Source organism: Scyliorhinus torazame, chromosome 15 (genome assembly GCF_047496885.1).
Source record: "Scyliorhinus torazame isolate Kashiwa2021f chromosome 15, sScyTor2.1, whole genome shotgun sequence".
Classification (NCBI taxonomy): domain Eukaryota; kingdom Metazoa; phylum Chordata; class Chondrichthyes; order Carcharhiniformes; family Scyliorhinidae; genus Scyliorhinus; species Scyliorhinus torazame.
Window position 1 is genome coordinate 169,990,873 of NC_092721.1, and position 16,778 is coordinate 170,007,650.

General features: G+C 47.2%; 1 protein-coding gene across 8 annotated transcripts in view; it reads left to right on the forward strand.

The window, feature by feature from the left end:
* The window catches only part of nek3 (NIMA related kinase 3), a 55,009-nt gene that overhangs the window by 34,298 nt on the left and 3,933 nt on the right, over window positions 1-16,778 (forward strand). For 2 of the 8 annotated variants that reach the window (XM_072477084.1, XM_072477087.1), the window contains exons 9-14: window positions 2,066-2,266; window positions 2,460-2,538; window positions 2,627-2,709; window positions 4,045-4,159; window positions 5,014-5,169; window positions 5,276-5,407. In XM_072477084.1, the coding sequence (XP_072333185.1) occupies window positions 2,066-2,266; window positions 2,460-2,538; window positions 2,627-2,709; window positions 4,045-4,159; window positions 5,014-5,169; window positions 5,276-5,407 (766 nt within the window). Of the gene's footprint in view, window positions 1-2,065; window positions 2,267-2,459; window positions 2,539-2,626; window positions 2,710-4,030; window positions 4,160-5,013; window positions 5,170-5,275; window positions 5,408-16,778 lie in introns of all 8 variants that reach the window. The other 6 variants (XM_072477085.1, XM_072477088.1, XM_072477089.1 and 3 more) reach the window with 6 other exon arrangements.

The following is a 16,778-nucleotide window of genomic DNA, read 5'->3' on the forward strand; positions in this document are numbered from 1 at the left end:
CAACTGCTCCCTCCCCACCACCTTCCTCCTCTCTCTCCCCGCCCCTTTCTTTCCCTTCTGTTGGTACAGAGGCAAGGGTATCTGGTCTCTTCAGCACAAAGTTTAGCGCTTGTACCATTTGTTTTGTGTAGAAACGTGTTGTGAACTGTTTCAATAATCAGAGTATCCACCCCCCCCTCCCCGTACATTGTTACTGAGGGGAGGGTACCCTGTTTCTCCAACACAAAATTAGTGTTTGTACTGTTTGGCCTTGTATATATTTTTTACTGTTTAATAAAAAAATATGGCCAATCCACCTAACCAGCACATCTTTGGGTTGTGGGGTGAAACCCACGCAGACACGGGGAGAATGTGCAAACTCCACACGGACAGTGACCCAGGGCCGGGATTCAAACCCAGGTCCTCAGCGCCACAGTCCCAGTGCTAACCACTGTGCTGCATGCCGCCCTCCTAACAATTTAATTTAGAGTAATAGGCCCTCCACAATTACGACAACTTATATAGCACTTTCAATGTAATTAAACATCCCAAAGCATTTACGAAAGCAGTATAAAACGGAGTATGGTACTCAGCTACATCAGGAGATGGAAGGTCAGAAGAGCAAAAGCTTAGGCAAAGAGGCAGTTTGTAAGGAGCTTCTTAAAAGAGGGAAGTGAGGTAGAGAGAGAGAACCTGGACCCTGGGCAATTGAAGGCACGACCAGCGATGGTGGTGCAGTTAAAATTGGGGGTGCACAGGAGACCAGAATTAGAGGAGCGCAGATTTCACGGAGAGTTGTGGCAGAGACATCATGACATGCAGACATACAGCTAATGAACACATAGAATAGGACACGATCAATGGGCAGTCAAGACACCCAGAGGTGACACTACCACAAGGGGGCAACCCATATAAAAGGACAGGGCACACATGCTCTTTCTCTTTTCCACAGGCGACACTCAGAGAGCAGCAGGGGCAGATCGGAAGCATCACACCCACCGCATGGCTTAGAGCAGACTGGTTAGTTAGACTGAGTTACTATAGCAAAATTATCAGGAGAATCGAACTCAAGTAGGAGAATTGTTAACTGTTCAATAAATGTGTTAAACCTATCTCCAAGTCTGAACCTTCCTTTGTCAGAGCATACACCAAGAAAGCAGCTCATGCTACATGAAAAAGCATAACACAACAGGGCTGGAGGAGATGACAGAAAGAGAGGGGGTGAGGCTGTGGAGGGAATTGAAAACCAGTATGAGAATTTTAAAATCAAGATGTTGCCTGTCGGGGGGGGGGGGGGGGGGGGGGGTAGCAATGTAGGTCAGTGATCACAGAGGTGAGAAGAGAATGGGACCTGGTGCAAGTTAAGACAGGCGCAGCAGAGATTTGGATGAATTCAGGTTTACGGAGAGTAAAGTTTAGAAGGGCAGCCGGGAGTGCATTGAGATAGTTGAGTCTAGAGGTAACAGAGAAGTAAATGGAAGTAAGGGTAGCTGGTGGAGATTTTTAAAAAAAGCAGAACCTCTTTCAATTTAGCTCTGTATAGATTGTCTTCAAATACAGAATCTCAGGAGATGGTTTGTGATGTGGAGAGGCCAAAGGAAAAGGTCAGAAACGATATGTCATCTAGCCATATAGCTAAATCTTTAAATGTCAGCAGCAGCAGCAATCCGTGGGGCAGGGGGGGGGGGGGGGGGGGGTGCTTCATTGGGATGGTGTGGGAAGACTGAATTGCGTAGGGTAATGTCTATTTAATTGTTATTGTATATTCTCTATTCTCTTTTTGCACTATGTTAATGTTTTGTTATTATTGTTACTATACTACTGTTTTATTATGAAAAGTTCTGCAAAACCTTAATAAAAATACTTTTTTTTAAAAAATGACTTCTATCTATCACTGTGCCTCCTGCCAACACAAGATGGTGATCAGCTCATTTGCACCGGTGCGTGCATGCTCGGAAATCTACTGACGTCACTCCCTGCGTCCAGACTATCAGTATCAAACAGTTTGTTGTGAAAGAGTAAATATATCTTTTTCTTTACTTTGAAAATAAACGCTTTCAATTTTTTTCTCTCTCTATTTTGCCAGTTCCAATCCAATAGTTGGAAGAATCTCATCCTAAAAATCTGCAACGGGTCCTACACTCCAATTCCAAGACAGTACTCCTATGAACTGCAGTATGTCATAAAACAGATGTTCAAAAGAAATCCAAAGGACCGCCCTTCTGTCAGCACAATTCTTGCTCGGAATTGCTTTTCAAAGCTTATTAGCAAGTTTTTATCGCCTGAGGTGAGAAGTAAATCCCCTGGTTTTTAAATGAAGATATATTCATGAAATATCTTACTCTTTTTAGATGCAGACAGACCTGTACATTTTCCAGTGTTTGGGAATTTACCCACAGTGTTCCACCTTTGAACTGTTTTCTTCTTACCTCATCAGCTCTTGCCATTTTTTTATCGTTATGTTTGATCTATTTTTCTAGATGGTAAAGAAGGAGTTTTGTGACGTAACAACCAAAAGGAAGAAAACAGCACAAGGTAAACCCAGGACAATTCAGAAAGGTATTAAACAATTTTATGCAATAACTATTGGGAAATTATGCTGCACAATATTCTACTGAACAAGTTGCCAAATTAATCCACATGCAAGTTTTCAAATTTCAATCCATTTCAGCCAGTGTACCAAGTAAATGTGAAGATGTCTCCTCCGGCGCAGGTGGAAGTGAATGCATGGTTTGTATGAACCCCATGTAATTATGCTCTAATATTTAATGCTACAACATGCAAGGTACATATTGCATATAAATGTTAGAACAGCGGATGTTAGAATTTCATTGTGGCTGCGATTTCCTCTCCTAAGTATTATTGTGTGACCCCTGTGAGAAAGTGTGGGTTTGTGTTGAGTTGGTGGTGGATTTATGCCCCCATTTGACTAACCTCTTGATGTTCACCGTTTGGACCTGCACCTCAAGAATTGCCATTTGTTTGAAGTACTGGAGGGTCATTTCCAGCTTTTGGGAAGAGACATTTTTGGGTGGAGACATTTTTGGAGTAGGAAAAACAATGAAGAAGAAAAACTACATTGTTCATACCTTTTGATCTCAGTTGAGATCCTTAGTTGTATTAAAAAAATAGCATTTGATATACTAATCTGTTGAATAACATAGATTGTCATGCATCATGAGATACTATAGGACATTCTCTGATCAACTCCATTCGATATCATTGCTTGGGTGTGCTTATTCTTCATACAACTATAGTGCATCATGAGATACTATAGGACATTCTCTGATCAACTCCATTTTAAATTATTGCTTAGGTGTGTTTATTCTTCACACCACAATATCGATCCAAATCCATCAAATGGATTAACTTTCCTTATGCCATTGTTATAAGCATCTCCATGATTCAGAAACATTGAATGCTTATTACTGCGGAATTAATAACGGCAAAATGATATTTATTGTGGTCAGTATCGCTGCGGTTTCTTGTAAAACCTGGAGAACCACTGTAGCAAATCAGACTGCCTGTTATGTGCAGTTTGAACTTGCCCAGTTCACACCCTTTGATTTACTTATCACTGAGTTTACTGACAGAGAGTGAGAGTAGGTTTCACTCTGATAAGTGAATAGGGGAGCTTTATGTTCTAATAGGCAGGGTCGTGCCCCCCCCCCCCCCCCCCTCCCCGTCCCCGTCCCCGTCCCCCCCGTCCCCGTCCCCCCGTCCCCGTCCCCCCCAGCTCCACATTCTGCCATATGATGCCACGTCTAATTGCTTCCATACCAGGGCAATGCTGCTAAAATATCAGAAGAGATGGGTAACACCAGAAGTGATTTATGCCACTTGATTTTGGAATCTGTGCTGAAACACTGTAAATTAGGTGGCAAATATGTACTGAGACCAGTATGGTACCCAATCTATAAAGAAGTAATAACATTATTACACTCCAGTACTTCAAGTCTACAGGAACAATTGATTTCTTGTTTGTTTTTATTTGTGTTGGAGTTTTTGTTTGTTATATTTTTCCCTTTCCTTTTTCTGTGTGTGATGCGAGATTACTTTTTTAAGAAAACTGCAGAGGCATCAGCAGCAGGTCTTAGAAAGTGGAATCCAGCAGAAGGAGAAAGCATTGCCAAGAGCCTAGCTGAAAAAACATTAGAAGAAACAGCTTCTCAAATGGAAGGTAAAGTAGTTCTTTGAAGTGAAAGGGCTGCCACTATTTCCAATATCATGGCCGGAATTCTCCAGCCATTGGGATTCTCTTTTCCTGCTGGCGGTGCACCTGCTACGGTGGGTTTCCCGGCGGCGTGGGGTGCCTTCAATGGGAAAATCCCATTGACAAGCAGCAGGAAGAGAGAATCCTGCTGCCAGAGTACGGTGCACAGCCAAGAAACACGCGGCTGTAAGACCGGAGAATCTTACTCAATATTTCCACATGTGACAAATCATTTTGGTACCGGCAACATTCATGAACGAGAAAGCTTTTACTCTTCTCATCCTGATGCTAACTCTGACATGAATATGTTACATTATTTTGTTGTAATTCATAAACTTCTTCTCATAATTGAAAGTAGATTACATGGTATACTTGGGCTTCAGTGCTTTTACATAAGAACTGGCAGCAGGAGTAGGCAATTCAACCCCACTAGCTCGCTCACTCATACAATACGATCATGGCTGATCTCCTCTCGGCCTCAACTCTTGTCATCCTGTCATCCTTATTTTCCAGTTGCTGGCTATCTATTATTGTGACTTTTATAATGCTAGAAATGTAACGCAATGAATTATTGGACATATCTGAATAGAGGCGAGCTGAACTGATTCTGTGTATGCAGGTTGGCTACCACAAGGAGCATTTACGCTGCCCTTTCTCTCGAGTTTAAACGAATAAGATTAGAATCCATGATAGAACAAGATTGTACACAGTTTGTGTAATTATCAAGCCTGGTGAACTAAATAACCTTTTCTTTTCAAGTTTTGCTCTTGTGCGGTTTCTCTGTGACAATTTGTTACTCTGTTTATTTATTTAATTACCAGCAACACCAAAGGGGGAGCATGTGATAATCCCAAGTGGCAAAGCCTCCAACTTCCTCAGTCGAAAGCAATGGAATGAATTTCCTCCAGATACAGTGTTAAATATACTTGAAAATGCAAAACTGACATCTGACATGGCTGTTGAGGACTTGAACAGTGGTAACTTTTATTTTCCATGTGTTAGACATTTTGCAAAGTGATTTTTTTTTTTAAACCAGGAAAGTTCTCATTTATTTGGTGATACTTACATTTTCGAATTTATTAGGTAATTGCGTGAAAACCCATAAGAAGGGTCCCCGCAAACAGTGGAGTCAACGCCCTCCTGAAACAGTACTCAATTTCTTAAAACATGTTAACTCGAACTTGGCTTTTAAGACCTATACAATAGATAAAGGAGGTAAGAATTTGTTTTTAAAATTATTTTCAATGAACTACTCTTTAAGTTTTCTTTGATTCATCTGCTAGCATGATTGTTATGACAAATGTTTTTATAAATAAATTTATATTAGAATTTTTGTAGTTTCTATGATTTTTCTGTTTTCCCAGTAGTCAGTAAATCTTTAATGAATTTGATTTGTAACTCCATGTCACTATTTACATTCCTGTGAAAATCAGCTAAGCGCCTGGTTATACATTTATCAAATTAGTTCTCATAAACTTGGTCGAAAAAAAATGATGCAGCACATTAATTGATGGTATAAAAAATATTCTGCTAAATATTTGAATAATTGCAGTGTGTATCTTAAATATTGTAGTGTGAAATTTTGTAGCGTAAACCAAAGATATTTATGTATTTTGTCCACCAGATGGAGCAAGCAGCTTTTATTAACAATAGATGTTAAACATGTGATCTCTCTGTAGAATTAAAATAATTTCCAGTACATCTGCAGAGCTAGTCATTGAAATGAAAATAGAAAACATTTATTTCCAATCCTATTTACTGAAAATTGAACGGTGAAAGTGAAAGTCGCCATAGTCCTCAGGGGCAATAGGCTGCTCTCCCCTTTTTCAGAGAGAGCTGACTGGTAGTAGTTTAATTTGAGGGTCACCACACCTCAGGCGAGGGGCGAGGTTGAGAAGGCGGGGCCCTCATGAATAACCTCAGCCAGCACGAGAATTGAACCCGCGCTGTTGGCGTTGCTCCGCATCACAAACCAGCCGTCCAACCAACTGTGCTCAAAAATCTCATGCAATGCAATGCTGCTTTTTCTTTTATTAGCTCACTGAGCAGAATTCCCCCTAGAAATTTCCAAATGTGGTTTCTGGCAGGAAACAAAATGCGATTCCTGCCGGGTGGATCGGCGCAATCCAGATCACAATCCATCCACATTTAGAAATGTTTTTGGAGCCAGGGGTGATTCACGGCACGGGATCCAAAGAAGCCAGCTAGGCCGGATTCTCAGAGATCGTGGTGCCTTTTCTAAAGGGCGCCCCAATCTCAGAATAACACTACGAACCACCCCCATCGCTGGCAATACCCATCCCATCGCTGGCAAATCCTCTCCCCTCCCTCACTTGTGTGCAACACCCCGCTATGGGTTTGCCAAAGCTCCCCTCCCTTAAGGATCCCCTCTTCAGGTTCTGCCCACAGCAGTGGCAGCCTGGCAGCACTCATTCTAGGAAGGACATCAGAACAGAGGAAACACCAGCAAAAGTTAAATGGGGTTAGAAGCAACACCTCTTTCTAGGAAGCACTTCAGAACAAAGAAAAAACCTCCATGAAAAAAAACAGCTGTTAGAACCAATACCTGCTCAAAAGAAGAAGCACTTCAGAGGTAATGGACCACAAAGAGCTATAAAAACAAACAAAAAGCAAAGCCCTCCTTTGAAATAGCCTGGACCTGTCAATCAAGAGGATTGTAAAACCTACTGGACCATGAAGAGCTATAGAAACAAACAAAACAAAACCCTTCTTTGAAATAGCCTGGAGGTGTCAATCAGAAGCTATTAAAAGGGTAATGGACCATGAAATTGAATGAAAACAATGCGGTTCAAACCTTTTAGGATTTTCAGCAAGCCCAGAGGCTTGAAAAGGATAAAGGGAAATAAAATCAAATGTGAAAAAGAGCTTCAAAAGTTTGCAACACATCAAAGGGAAAATCTTTACCGTCATCTGACAGATCTTTGAACTTGGCATGCTGGAAGAGACACCAAAGTTTTGAAGGCGACAGGGGGAAGACTTTCACCTTCACCTGACAGGTCATTGAAGATGCCCCTCAGCACCCTGGAGGTCAGTGTAGAGAGGGTACTCACCCACTTGCTCCCCCTCTGTGCCCCTGGCACCTGATCCCCACTTTTAGGGACTAGCAGTGATTCGCACCTATGGGACTTCCAGCTGGGGGAGGGCGGGAGCATCTTGGGATGCCATAGTATCCCATTTCAATCCTGCCAATGACGTTGAAATGGATGCTAATGAGTTCTGATCAGATTCTCACCGTTTCTGGGCAAGAACCTGATCTCAACAGGGGGAGTGGGTTGGGAGACTCGCGATGGGTTTGATGCCCAGTGAGAATCCCGTTTTGGGCCTCACCCGATTCAATGGGCGAGTGAGAATCCCAGCCAGGGCTGGCGGCCTTGAAGAATTACCCCCACTTTTCTAGGTCTCAGTACCTAAATGCACCTCTGGTGGTTACTCCCAAATCTGCCGAAATGCACCTCTGAAAATGCAAATCTGCCACAATCAAGAAATGAGCCATGGGAAAACAAAAGTCCTAATTTAGCACCTTCAGTATAATAAAATGTTCAAAAGTACTTCACAGGAGCATTATGAAAGAAAATTGACATTGATTCACTTGAGGAGATAATAGGTCAGGTGGCCCAAAGCCAGTTGGAAGAGAGAGATTGTAGAGAGTGTCTTAAAAGAGGAAAGGTAAGTCGAGAGGTGGAGAGATGTAAGGAGGGTATTGCTGAAGACTAGACAACTGAAGGCATGGCCACTAATGGTAGTGTGATTAAAATCAAGGTGCTCAAGAGGCCAGCATCAGAGCAGCACAGTTATCTCGAAGAGTTGTGGGGCTGGGGGACATTACAGAAATAAGGCTGAGGCCATACAGGGATTTGAAAACGAGGATGAGAATTTTTAAATCGAGATGTTGCCTGCCTAGAGCCCATGTAGGTCAGTGGGTTCAGAGGTGATAGGGCAACAGGATTTGGTACAAGTTAAGACACGGACAAGGTGAATTTTGGATGCCTCTGGTTTAGAGGATAAAATGTGGGTCACCAGCCAGGAGTGCATTGGAATAGTCAAATCTAAAGGTAACAAACAGCACCAGGATTGATCCATAGGCTTGTTGGTAATGATAGAGTGGGCTTTATGGTAGGCCACGAAAGAGAAAATGCTGGAAAATCTCAGCAGGTCTGGCAGCATCGGTAGGGTGAGAAAAGAGCTAGCGTTTCGAGTCCGATGACTCTTTGACAAAGCAATTAGATCAGCTGTGATCTAATTGAATGAGGGTACAGGCTTGAGGGGCTGAATGTTTCATCATTTCCTATCTATACAAGAGAGGGAGATAAGGGGCAAGATTCTCCGACCCCCTGCCGTGCCAATTGGCGCCCCCCCCCCCGCGATACTCCGGCGTGGATGGGCCGAAGTCCCGCTGCTAGAATGCCTGTCCCGCCGGCGTGGATTGAACCACCTACCTTACCGGCGGGACAAGGCGGCGCGGGCGGGCTCCGGGGTCCTGGGTGGGGGGCGCGGGGCGATCTGGCCCCGGGGGGTGCCCCCACGGTGGCCTGGCCCGCGATCGGGGCCCACCGATCCGCGGGCGGGCCTGTGCCGTGGGGGTACTCCTTTCCTTCCGCCTTCGCCACGGTCTCCACCATGGCGGAGGCGGAAGAGACTCCCTGCACAGCGCATGCGCGGGGATGCCGTGAGCGGCTGCTAACGCTCCCGCACATGTGCCGCCCGGAGATGTCATTTCCGCGCCAGCTGGCGGGGCACCAAAGGCCTTTTCCGCCAGCTGGCAGGGCGGAAATTAGTCCGGCGCGGGCCTAGCCCCTCAAGGTTGGGGCTCGGCCCCCCCAAGATGCGGAGGATTCCGCACCTTTGGGCCGGCGCGATGCCCCACTGATTTGCGCCGTTTTTGGCGCCGGTCGGCGGACATCGCGCCGATACCGGAGAATTTCGCCCAAGGAGTTTAACAAACATGGACAAGAAAATGAATAACATGCTGCAGCCTGGGATTCGAGAGACAGTTAGATAAGTAGAAATATGCTTTTGCATTTTCTTTTCATCTGTAAGCAATATCACGAGAGGCGAAATTGTATTAAAAATTAATTGGCCTACTTGTCCAATGGGTATTTTCCTATGCCAGTTGTTAAATTATTCAAGTTGACTTACTGCATCTGTTTTCAGTTCAAATATTACTTGACTGTATATTTTCACATCATAACAGACACACTGCAGAATTCCAAAGATCACTATTATGCAATATATATTTTTGTGGCTGAGCTAAACCTGTTCCACTGCAGCAGAATTTAAGGTGGACTGATTCAATTTCTTCTCTAAAGTTGGATCTAGTATGCATTAATTAGCAAGTCACAATCACGCCATTTCACCACTGTAGCAGCTTTTTATATGTTTAGCCCTCTGTACAGCGTACAGGATAAGAACTTGTCAACACATTCCAGCAGAACAACCTCTTTCCACAGCAAAGCCTTCAGCAAACATTTTATTTAGTCGGTGTGAATCTGTACTCTTAGGTTTTTGAGTTGAAAGGTGGTTAAGACAAACTGGGGCAGGTTGCAGGGCCAGTACTTGGCATGTAGACTGCCAGGTGTGATTGTTGCTGACACCACGGTTCTGCTTTCCAACACTATTACCGTTCCAGACCAACCCTAACGGTCGCTAGAATACTGGACAGAAACCCCACCGTTTGATTTTAATTTTGTAAGTCTGTGAGGAAAGGAGACTTCACTCCAGGAGACCTTTCACACAAAATAGGGATATGGCATATAAAAAACAACTTTATTACTAACACGGTAGTAAAATATCTTTATCATCACAAAAGAAAATAGCTTACAATTACCCCTTAAACAATGCTAATCAATACAGTGACACAATCACCCTTAACTGCTATCTTTCCTTCCACTCAAATAGCAGGACTATTTCAGGTCAACATCCACTTTGAAATACAGTTAGCAGACTCAAGCATATTTGCTTGAGAGATGTTTTTTGAGACTGTTTTACGAAATAGATCTGAATCTTGTCAGAGAAATGCAGGATCTCTAACTCAAGTCCAGGAACCAACTGAAATGCCTGTTTTATCTGCAAAATCCCTGGTACGCAAGCTCCTCCCAATAGTTACATCATTTTACCAAGCTGAAACACAATGGGCGCAATCTAACGGGCAGGCTGCACCCAGAAAGCAATGCCCCGATAAATTCTGGGCATGCCGATAAATTTCGGGGGACCCCGCTCCCGTGACCTGATTTGAAAATGGGATCCCGATCTCTCCTGCACTGAGGAGCTTTGGCGAATAGAACATAGAACATTACAGCGCAGTACAGGCCCTTCAGCCCTTGATGTTGCGCCGACCTGTGAAACCACTCTGAAGCCCATCTACACTATTCCCTTATCGTCCATATGTCTACCCAATGACCATTTGAATGCCCTTAGTGTTGGCGAGTCTACTACTGTTGCAGACAGGGCATTCCACGCCCTTACTACTCTCTGAGTAAAGAACTTACCTCTGACATCTGTCCTATATCTATCTCCCCTCAATTTAAAGCTATGTCCCCTCGTGCTAGACATCACCATCCGAGGAAAAAGGCTCTCACTGTCTACCCTATCCAATCCTCTGATCATTTTGTATGCCTCAATTAAGTCACCTCTTAACCTTCTTCTCTCTAACGAAAACAGCCTCAAGTCCCTCAGCCTTCCCTCATAAGATCTTCCCTCCATACCAGGCAACATTCTGATAAATCTCCTCTGCACCCTTTCCAATGGGGTCTCTCAGTGCAGGAAAGGGGTCTATGTGCGGCCTCAGCCGTGTGCTCCGTGCTGAGGCCCTGTGTGATAAACCACTGTGTTCTGACATTAGGGGTTGTACGGTAGAACCTGCACTACAGGTTCACCTGTGGCCCCTGCATGCTACCTCCTCCCAGGAGGCGGGTTATAAATATGCGTGGCCTCCAGCTCGCAGCCATTTCGCCAGCTGCTGTAGGATGCCACACATCTGATACGAATAAAGCCTCAGTTTGGATTCAACTTCGTCTCCAGTCAAATTGATCATGCCTCAACTCAGAAGATGGACCTCTGTATTAAACCAGATCGCCTGCAGCTGGATGCACACACAAGCGACGCCAGAAAGGACTTCCAGCACTGGCTAGCTTGTTTTGAAGCGTATATCAACACGGCGCCGACCCCTGTTCCAGAGGCTCAGAAGATCCAAATATTGTACTCCAGACTCAGCTACAAAGTCTTCCCGCTGATCCAGGATGCGCCAATTACGCTGATGCCATGACTCGACTCAAAGAAAATTATGAACAGAAGACGAACACGCTCTTCGCCAGACACGAGCTCGCAACGCGTACTCAACTACCTGGTGAGTCAATCGATGACTTCTGGAGGGCCCTGATCCCAATAGTTCGGGACTGTGACTGCTAGGACGTTACAGCTAAGGAGCACTCAGATCTCCTTATACGGGACGCTTTTGTAACTGGGATTGGTTCTGATGTTATCAGGCAGTGGCTCCTAGAAGGGGCCACGCGCGACCTCGCGGAGACTAAAACACTAGCGCTCTCCATGACAGTCGCCCTGCGCAATGTCCAGTCCTACGCCCCCAATCGCGCGGCCCACTCCTCCTGCACTTCATGGGCCCCACAGGCAGCCACCCTAACGGGGGCGCTACCCACCCAATACGCCTGCGCTACACGCCAGCCAGTGATCTCCGGGGGGCCCCGATGCTCTTTTTGCGGCCAGCAAAAACACCCCCGTCAATGCTGCCCGTCCCGCGCTGCCCATTGTAAGGCCTGCGGGAAGAAGGGCCACTTCGCTGCGGTGTGCCAGGCCCGCTCAGCGGCCGCGGTCGCCCCCACCCCCCCGGTCACCGACAATGGGCGCCGCCATGTTGTCCACCCCGCGGCACATGGATACCAACGGCTTTCCAGGACCTCAACTCCAGGGCCGCCTCACTACCCGACGATCAACCACGGCTCGCCTCCATGGCAATCGACCAGTCCCGACCACATAATCTGACCAACGCATCCACCAGCGTGAAAGTCAACGGCCATGTGACCTCCTGCCTAATTGACTTCGGGAGCACCGAGAGCTTTGTACACCCAAATACGGTAAGGCGCTGCTCCCTTAAGGTACACCCCACCAATCAAAGTATCTCCCTGGCCTCCGGATCCCATCGGATAGCGATCTGGGGGTACTGCACGGTCACACTCACAGTCCAAGGCGTAGAGTTCCACGGCTTTCGCTTTTACGTCCTCCCTAACCTCTGCGCTGCACTTATCCTCGGCCTGGACTTCCAGTGCAACCTCCAGAGCCTGACCCTTAAATTCGGCAGACCCTTACCACCCTCATTGTGCGCGGCCTCCTTCCCTCTTTGCCAATCTAACTTCAGATTGCAAACCCGTCGCCAACAGGAGCAGACGGTACAGCACCCAGGATAAGGCCTTCATCAGGTCCGAGGTCCAGCAGTTGCTTCGGGAGGGCGTCATCGAGGCCAGCAACAGCCCCTGGAGAGCTCAAGTGGTAGTGGTTAAGTCTGGGGGAAAAAAACGAATGGTCGTGGACTACAGCCAGACCATCAACAGGTACATGCAGCTCGACGCGTACCCCCTCCCACGCATATCTGACATGAACAAAGAACAAAGAAATGTACAGCACAGGAACAGGCCCTTCGCCCCTCCAAGCCCGTGCCGACCATGCTGCCCGACTAAACTACAATCTTCTACACTTCCTGGGTCCGTATCCCTCTATTCCCATCCTATCCATGTATTTGTCAAGATGCCCCTTAAATGTCACTATCGTCCCTGCTTCCACCACCTCCTCCGGTAGCGAGTTCCAGGCACACACTACCCTCTGCGTAAAAAACTTGCCTCGTACGCCTACTCTAAACCTTGCCCCTCTCACCTTAAACCTATGCCCCCTAGTAATTGACCCCTCTACCCTGGGGAAAAGCCTCTGACTATCCACTCTGTCTATGCCCCTCATAATTTTGTAGACCTCTATCAGGTCTCCCCTCAACCTCCTACGTTCCAGTGAGAACAAACCGAGTTTATTCAACCGCTCCTCATAGCTAATGCCCTCCATACCAGGCAACATTCTGGTAAATCTCTTCTGCACCCTCTCTAAAGCCTCCACATCCTTCTGGTAGTGTGGCGATTGGTTAAGCAGATTGCACAGTACCGGGTCTTCTCAACGGTGGACCTGAAATCCGCTTACCACCAGCTCCCCATCCGTAAATCGGACCGGCCATACACCGCCTTCGAGGCAGCCGGCCGGCTATATCACTTCCTTAGGGTCCCCTTCGGTGTCACCAATGGGGTTTCGGTCTTCCAAAGGGAGATGGACCGAATGGTTGACCGGTACGGCTTGCGGGCCACGTTTCCGTACCTAGACAATGTGACCATCTGCGGCCATGATCAGCAGGACCTGTTCGGGGAGGCTGGTACGGGAATTGAACCGTGCTGCTGGCCTGCCTTGGTCTGCTTTCAAAGCCAGCGATTTAGCCCTGTGCTAAACCAGCCCCAGAAGTGTGTGTTTCGCACAAACCGCTTAGCCATCCTCGGCTACATGGTCCAGAACGGAGTTCTGGGGCCTGATCCCGACCGCATGTGCCCCCTCATGGAGCTCCCACTGCCCCAAGGCCCTCAAACATTGCCTGGGGTTCTTCTCATATTATGCGCAGTGGGTCCCAAACTATTCGGACAAGGCCCGCCCACTCATACAGTCCACTCATTTCCCCCTGACAGCCGAGGCCCAACAGGCTTTCGCCCGGATCAGAGCTGACATTACCAAAGCTGTAGATGAAACACTTCCTTTCCAAGTAAAAAGCGACGCATCGGACGTCGTCCTTGCCGCCACCCTCAACCAGGCAGGCCCGTGGCATTCTTTTCCCGCACCCTCCATGCCTCCGAAATTCGGCACTCATCCGTCGAAAAGGAGGCCCAGGCTATCGTTGAGGCTGTGCGACATTGGAGGCATTACCTGGCCGGCAGGAGATTCACTCTCCTCACTGACCAACGGTCGGTAGCCTTCATGTTCAACAACACACAACGGGGCAAGATCAAAAATGATAAAATCGTGCGGTGGAGAATCGAGCTCTCCACCTTTAATTACGAGATTATGGCAGTTCTGGAGCAGTTTGGGATTAGACCAAGGTTTGTGAACTGGGTAAAGCTACTGTATAAAGAGCCAATTGTGGTGTCCGCACAAACATCAGCTCGAGATACTTTTCTCTCCACCGTGGGACTAGGCAGGGTATCCTGTCCTCCCCCTGCTGTTTGCACTCGCGATTGAGCCATTGGCCATTGCATTAAGAAAGGAATAGTGCGGGGGGTGGATAAAGCATAGGGTGTCCTTACATGCCGGTAACTTGCTGTTATACGTGTCGGAACCGAATGTGTCGATCGGGGGAATTTTGGAGCTGCTTTGAGTGTTTGGGTCTTTCTCGGGGTACTAACTAAATCTGGACAAGAGTGAGTATTTTGTGGTGTCTCGGCCGGGGGTGGGAGCAGAGGTGGGGGGGGCTGCCATTCTGTAGGACAGGGACTCACTTTAGGTATCTGGGGGTGCAGTTTGCCCGGGAGTGGGGAGGGCTCCGCAGGTGCAACATTTCTAGTTTGGTGGGGAGTGTGAAAGCTGATCTGGCAAGGTGGGATGGTCTCCCTCTGTCACTGGCGGGTCGGGTACAGACGGTTAAAATGAATGTGTTGCCGTGATTTCTGTTTATTTTCCGATGCCTGACGATTTTCATGCCAAAGGCCTCTTTCAGAGAGATTGAGGGAATGATTACTTTGTTCTTCTGGGGAGGGATGGTGGCCAGAATGAGAAAGGTGCTGCTACAGAGGGGAAGGCAGGCAGGGGGTTTGGGTCGTCCGAACCTGATGTATTACTACTGGGCGGCGAATGTGGAGAAGGTGTGGAGCTGGGTCAGAGGGGTTGATTCCCAGTGGGTCAGAATGGAGGAGAGTTTGTGCAGGGGGTCAGGATTGAAAGCACTACCAACAGCGCCGCTCCCGATGACCCCGGGGAAATATTCAGGGAGTCCGGTAAGAATAGCTTCATTGAGAATTTGGAGGCAGTTTCGCCAACACTTCGGGTTGGGGGCAGGGCCAAGGGAAATGCCGATTCGGGGGAACCACAGTTTTGAGCCAGGGAAGTGGGATGGAAATTTTCGGAAATGGGATGAAAAGGGGATTTAGACACAAAAAGGTTTGTTTCTTAGGAGTCGGTTTGCAGGATTGAAGGAGCTGGAAGCGAAATATGGGCTGGAGCATGGGGAAATGTTTAGATACATGCAGGTTCAAGATTTTGCCAGAAAGGAGATACAGAGCTTCCCGGTGGAGCCGGCCTCCATATTATTGGAGGAGGTGCTGACGACGGGGGGACTGGAGAAGGGGGTAGTGTTGGCGGTTTACGGAGCTATTTTGGAAGAGGAGAAGGCACCACTGGAAGGGATCAAAGCAAAGTGGGATGAAGAGTTGGGGGAGGATATGGAGAAGGGGATCTGGTGTAAGGTGCTCCGGAGAGTGAGCGCCTCCACCTCGTGCGCGAGGTTGGGGCTGATACAGCTGAAGGTGGTATACAGAGCACACCTCACGAGGGCGAGGATTAGCCGATTCTTTGAAGGAGTAGAAGATGTGTGTGAACGTTACGGGGGGGGGGGGGGGGGGGGGGGCTAATCACGTTCGTATGTTTTGGTCCTGTCCAAAGCTGGAGGATTACTGGAAGGAGGTTTTTAGGGTAATTTCTAAAGTGGTGCACGTGAAACCGGACCCGGGCGTCCGGGAGGTCATATTCAGGGTGTCAGCCAGCCAGGATTGGAAACGTGTGCGGAGGCAGATGTTGTAACCTTCACCTCGTTGATCGCCCAAATGCGGATCCTGATGGGTTGGAGAGCAACCTCTCCACCCTGTGCCCTGACGTGGCGGGGAGACCTGTTGGAAATCTTGACACTTGAGAAGATTAAGTTTGAACTGAGGGGAAGGATGGAGAGGTTCTATAATTCATGGGCATTATTCATTATGCACTTTCAAGAACTGGATAACATTGAACACAGTTGGGAGGGTGGGTGGGAGGGTTGGGGGGAGGGGGGGCTGTGTATATTAAGGCGACTATGGGTAATCCCTGATTCCTTTTTGTCATTTGTTTATGTGAACATGCGGGCTAATGTTTGGGGTTTGGTGGGAGGATGGGATCGTTGTTATTGATATGGGGATTGAAATATTTGTTCCTGATTATTGTTTATTGTTGGTGGGTGTACATAAGAACATAAGAACTAGGAGCAGGAGTAGGCCATCTGGCCCCTCGAGCCTGCTCCGCCATTCAATGAGATCATGGCTGATCTTTTGTGGACTCAGCTCCACTTTCCGGCCCGAACACCATAACCCTTAATCCCTTTATTCTTCAAAAAACTATCTATCTTTATCTTAAAAACATTTAATGAAGGAGCCTCTACTGCTTCACTGGGCAAGGAATTCCATAGATTCACAACCCTTTGGGTGAAGAAGTTCCTCCTAAACTCAGTCCTAAATCTACTTCCCCTTATTTTGAGGCTATGCCCCCTAGTTCTGCTTTCACCCGCCAGTGGAAA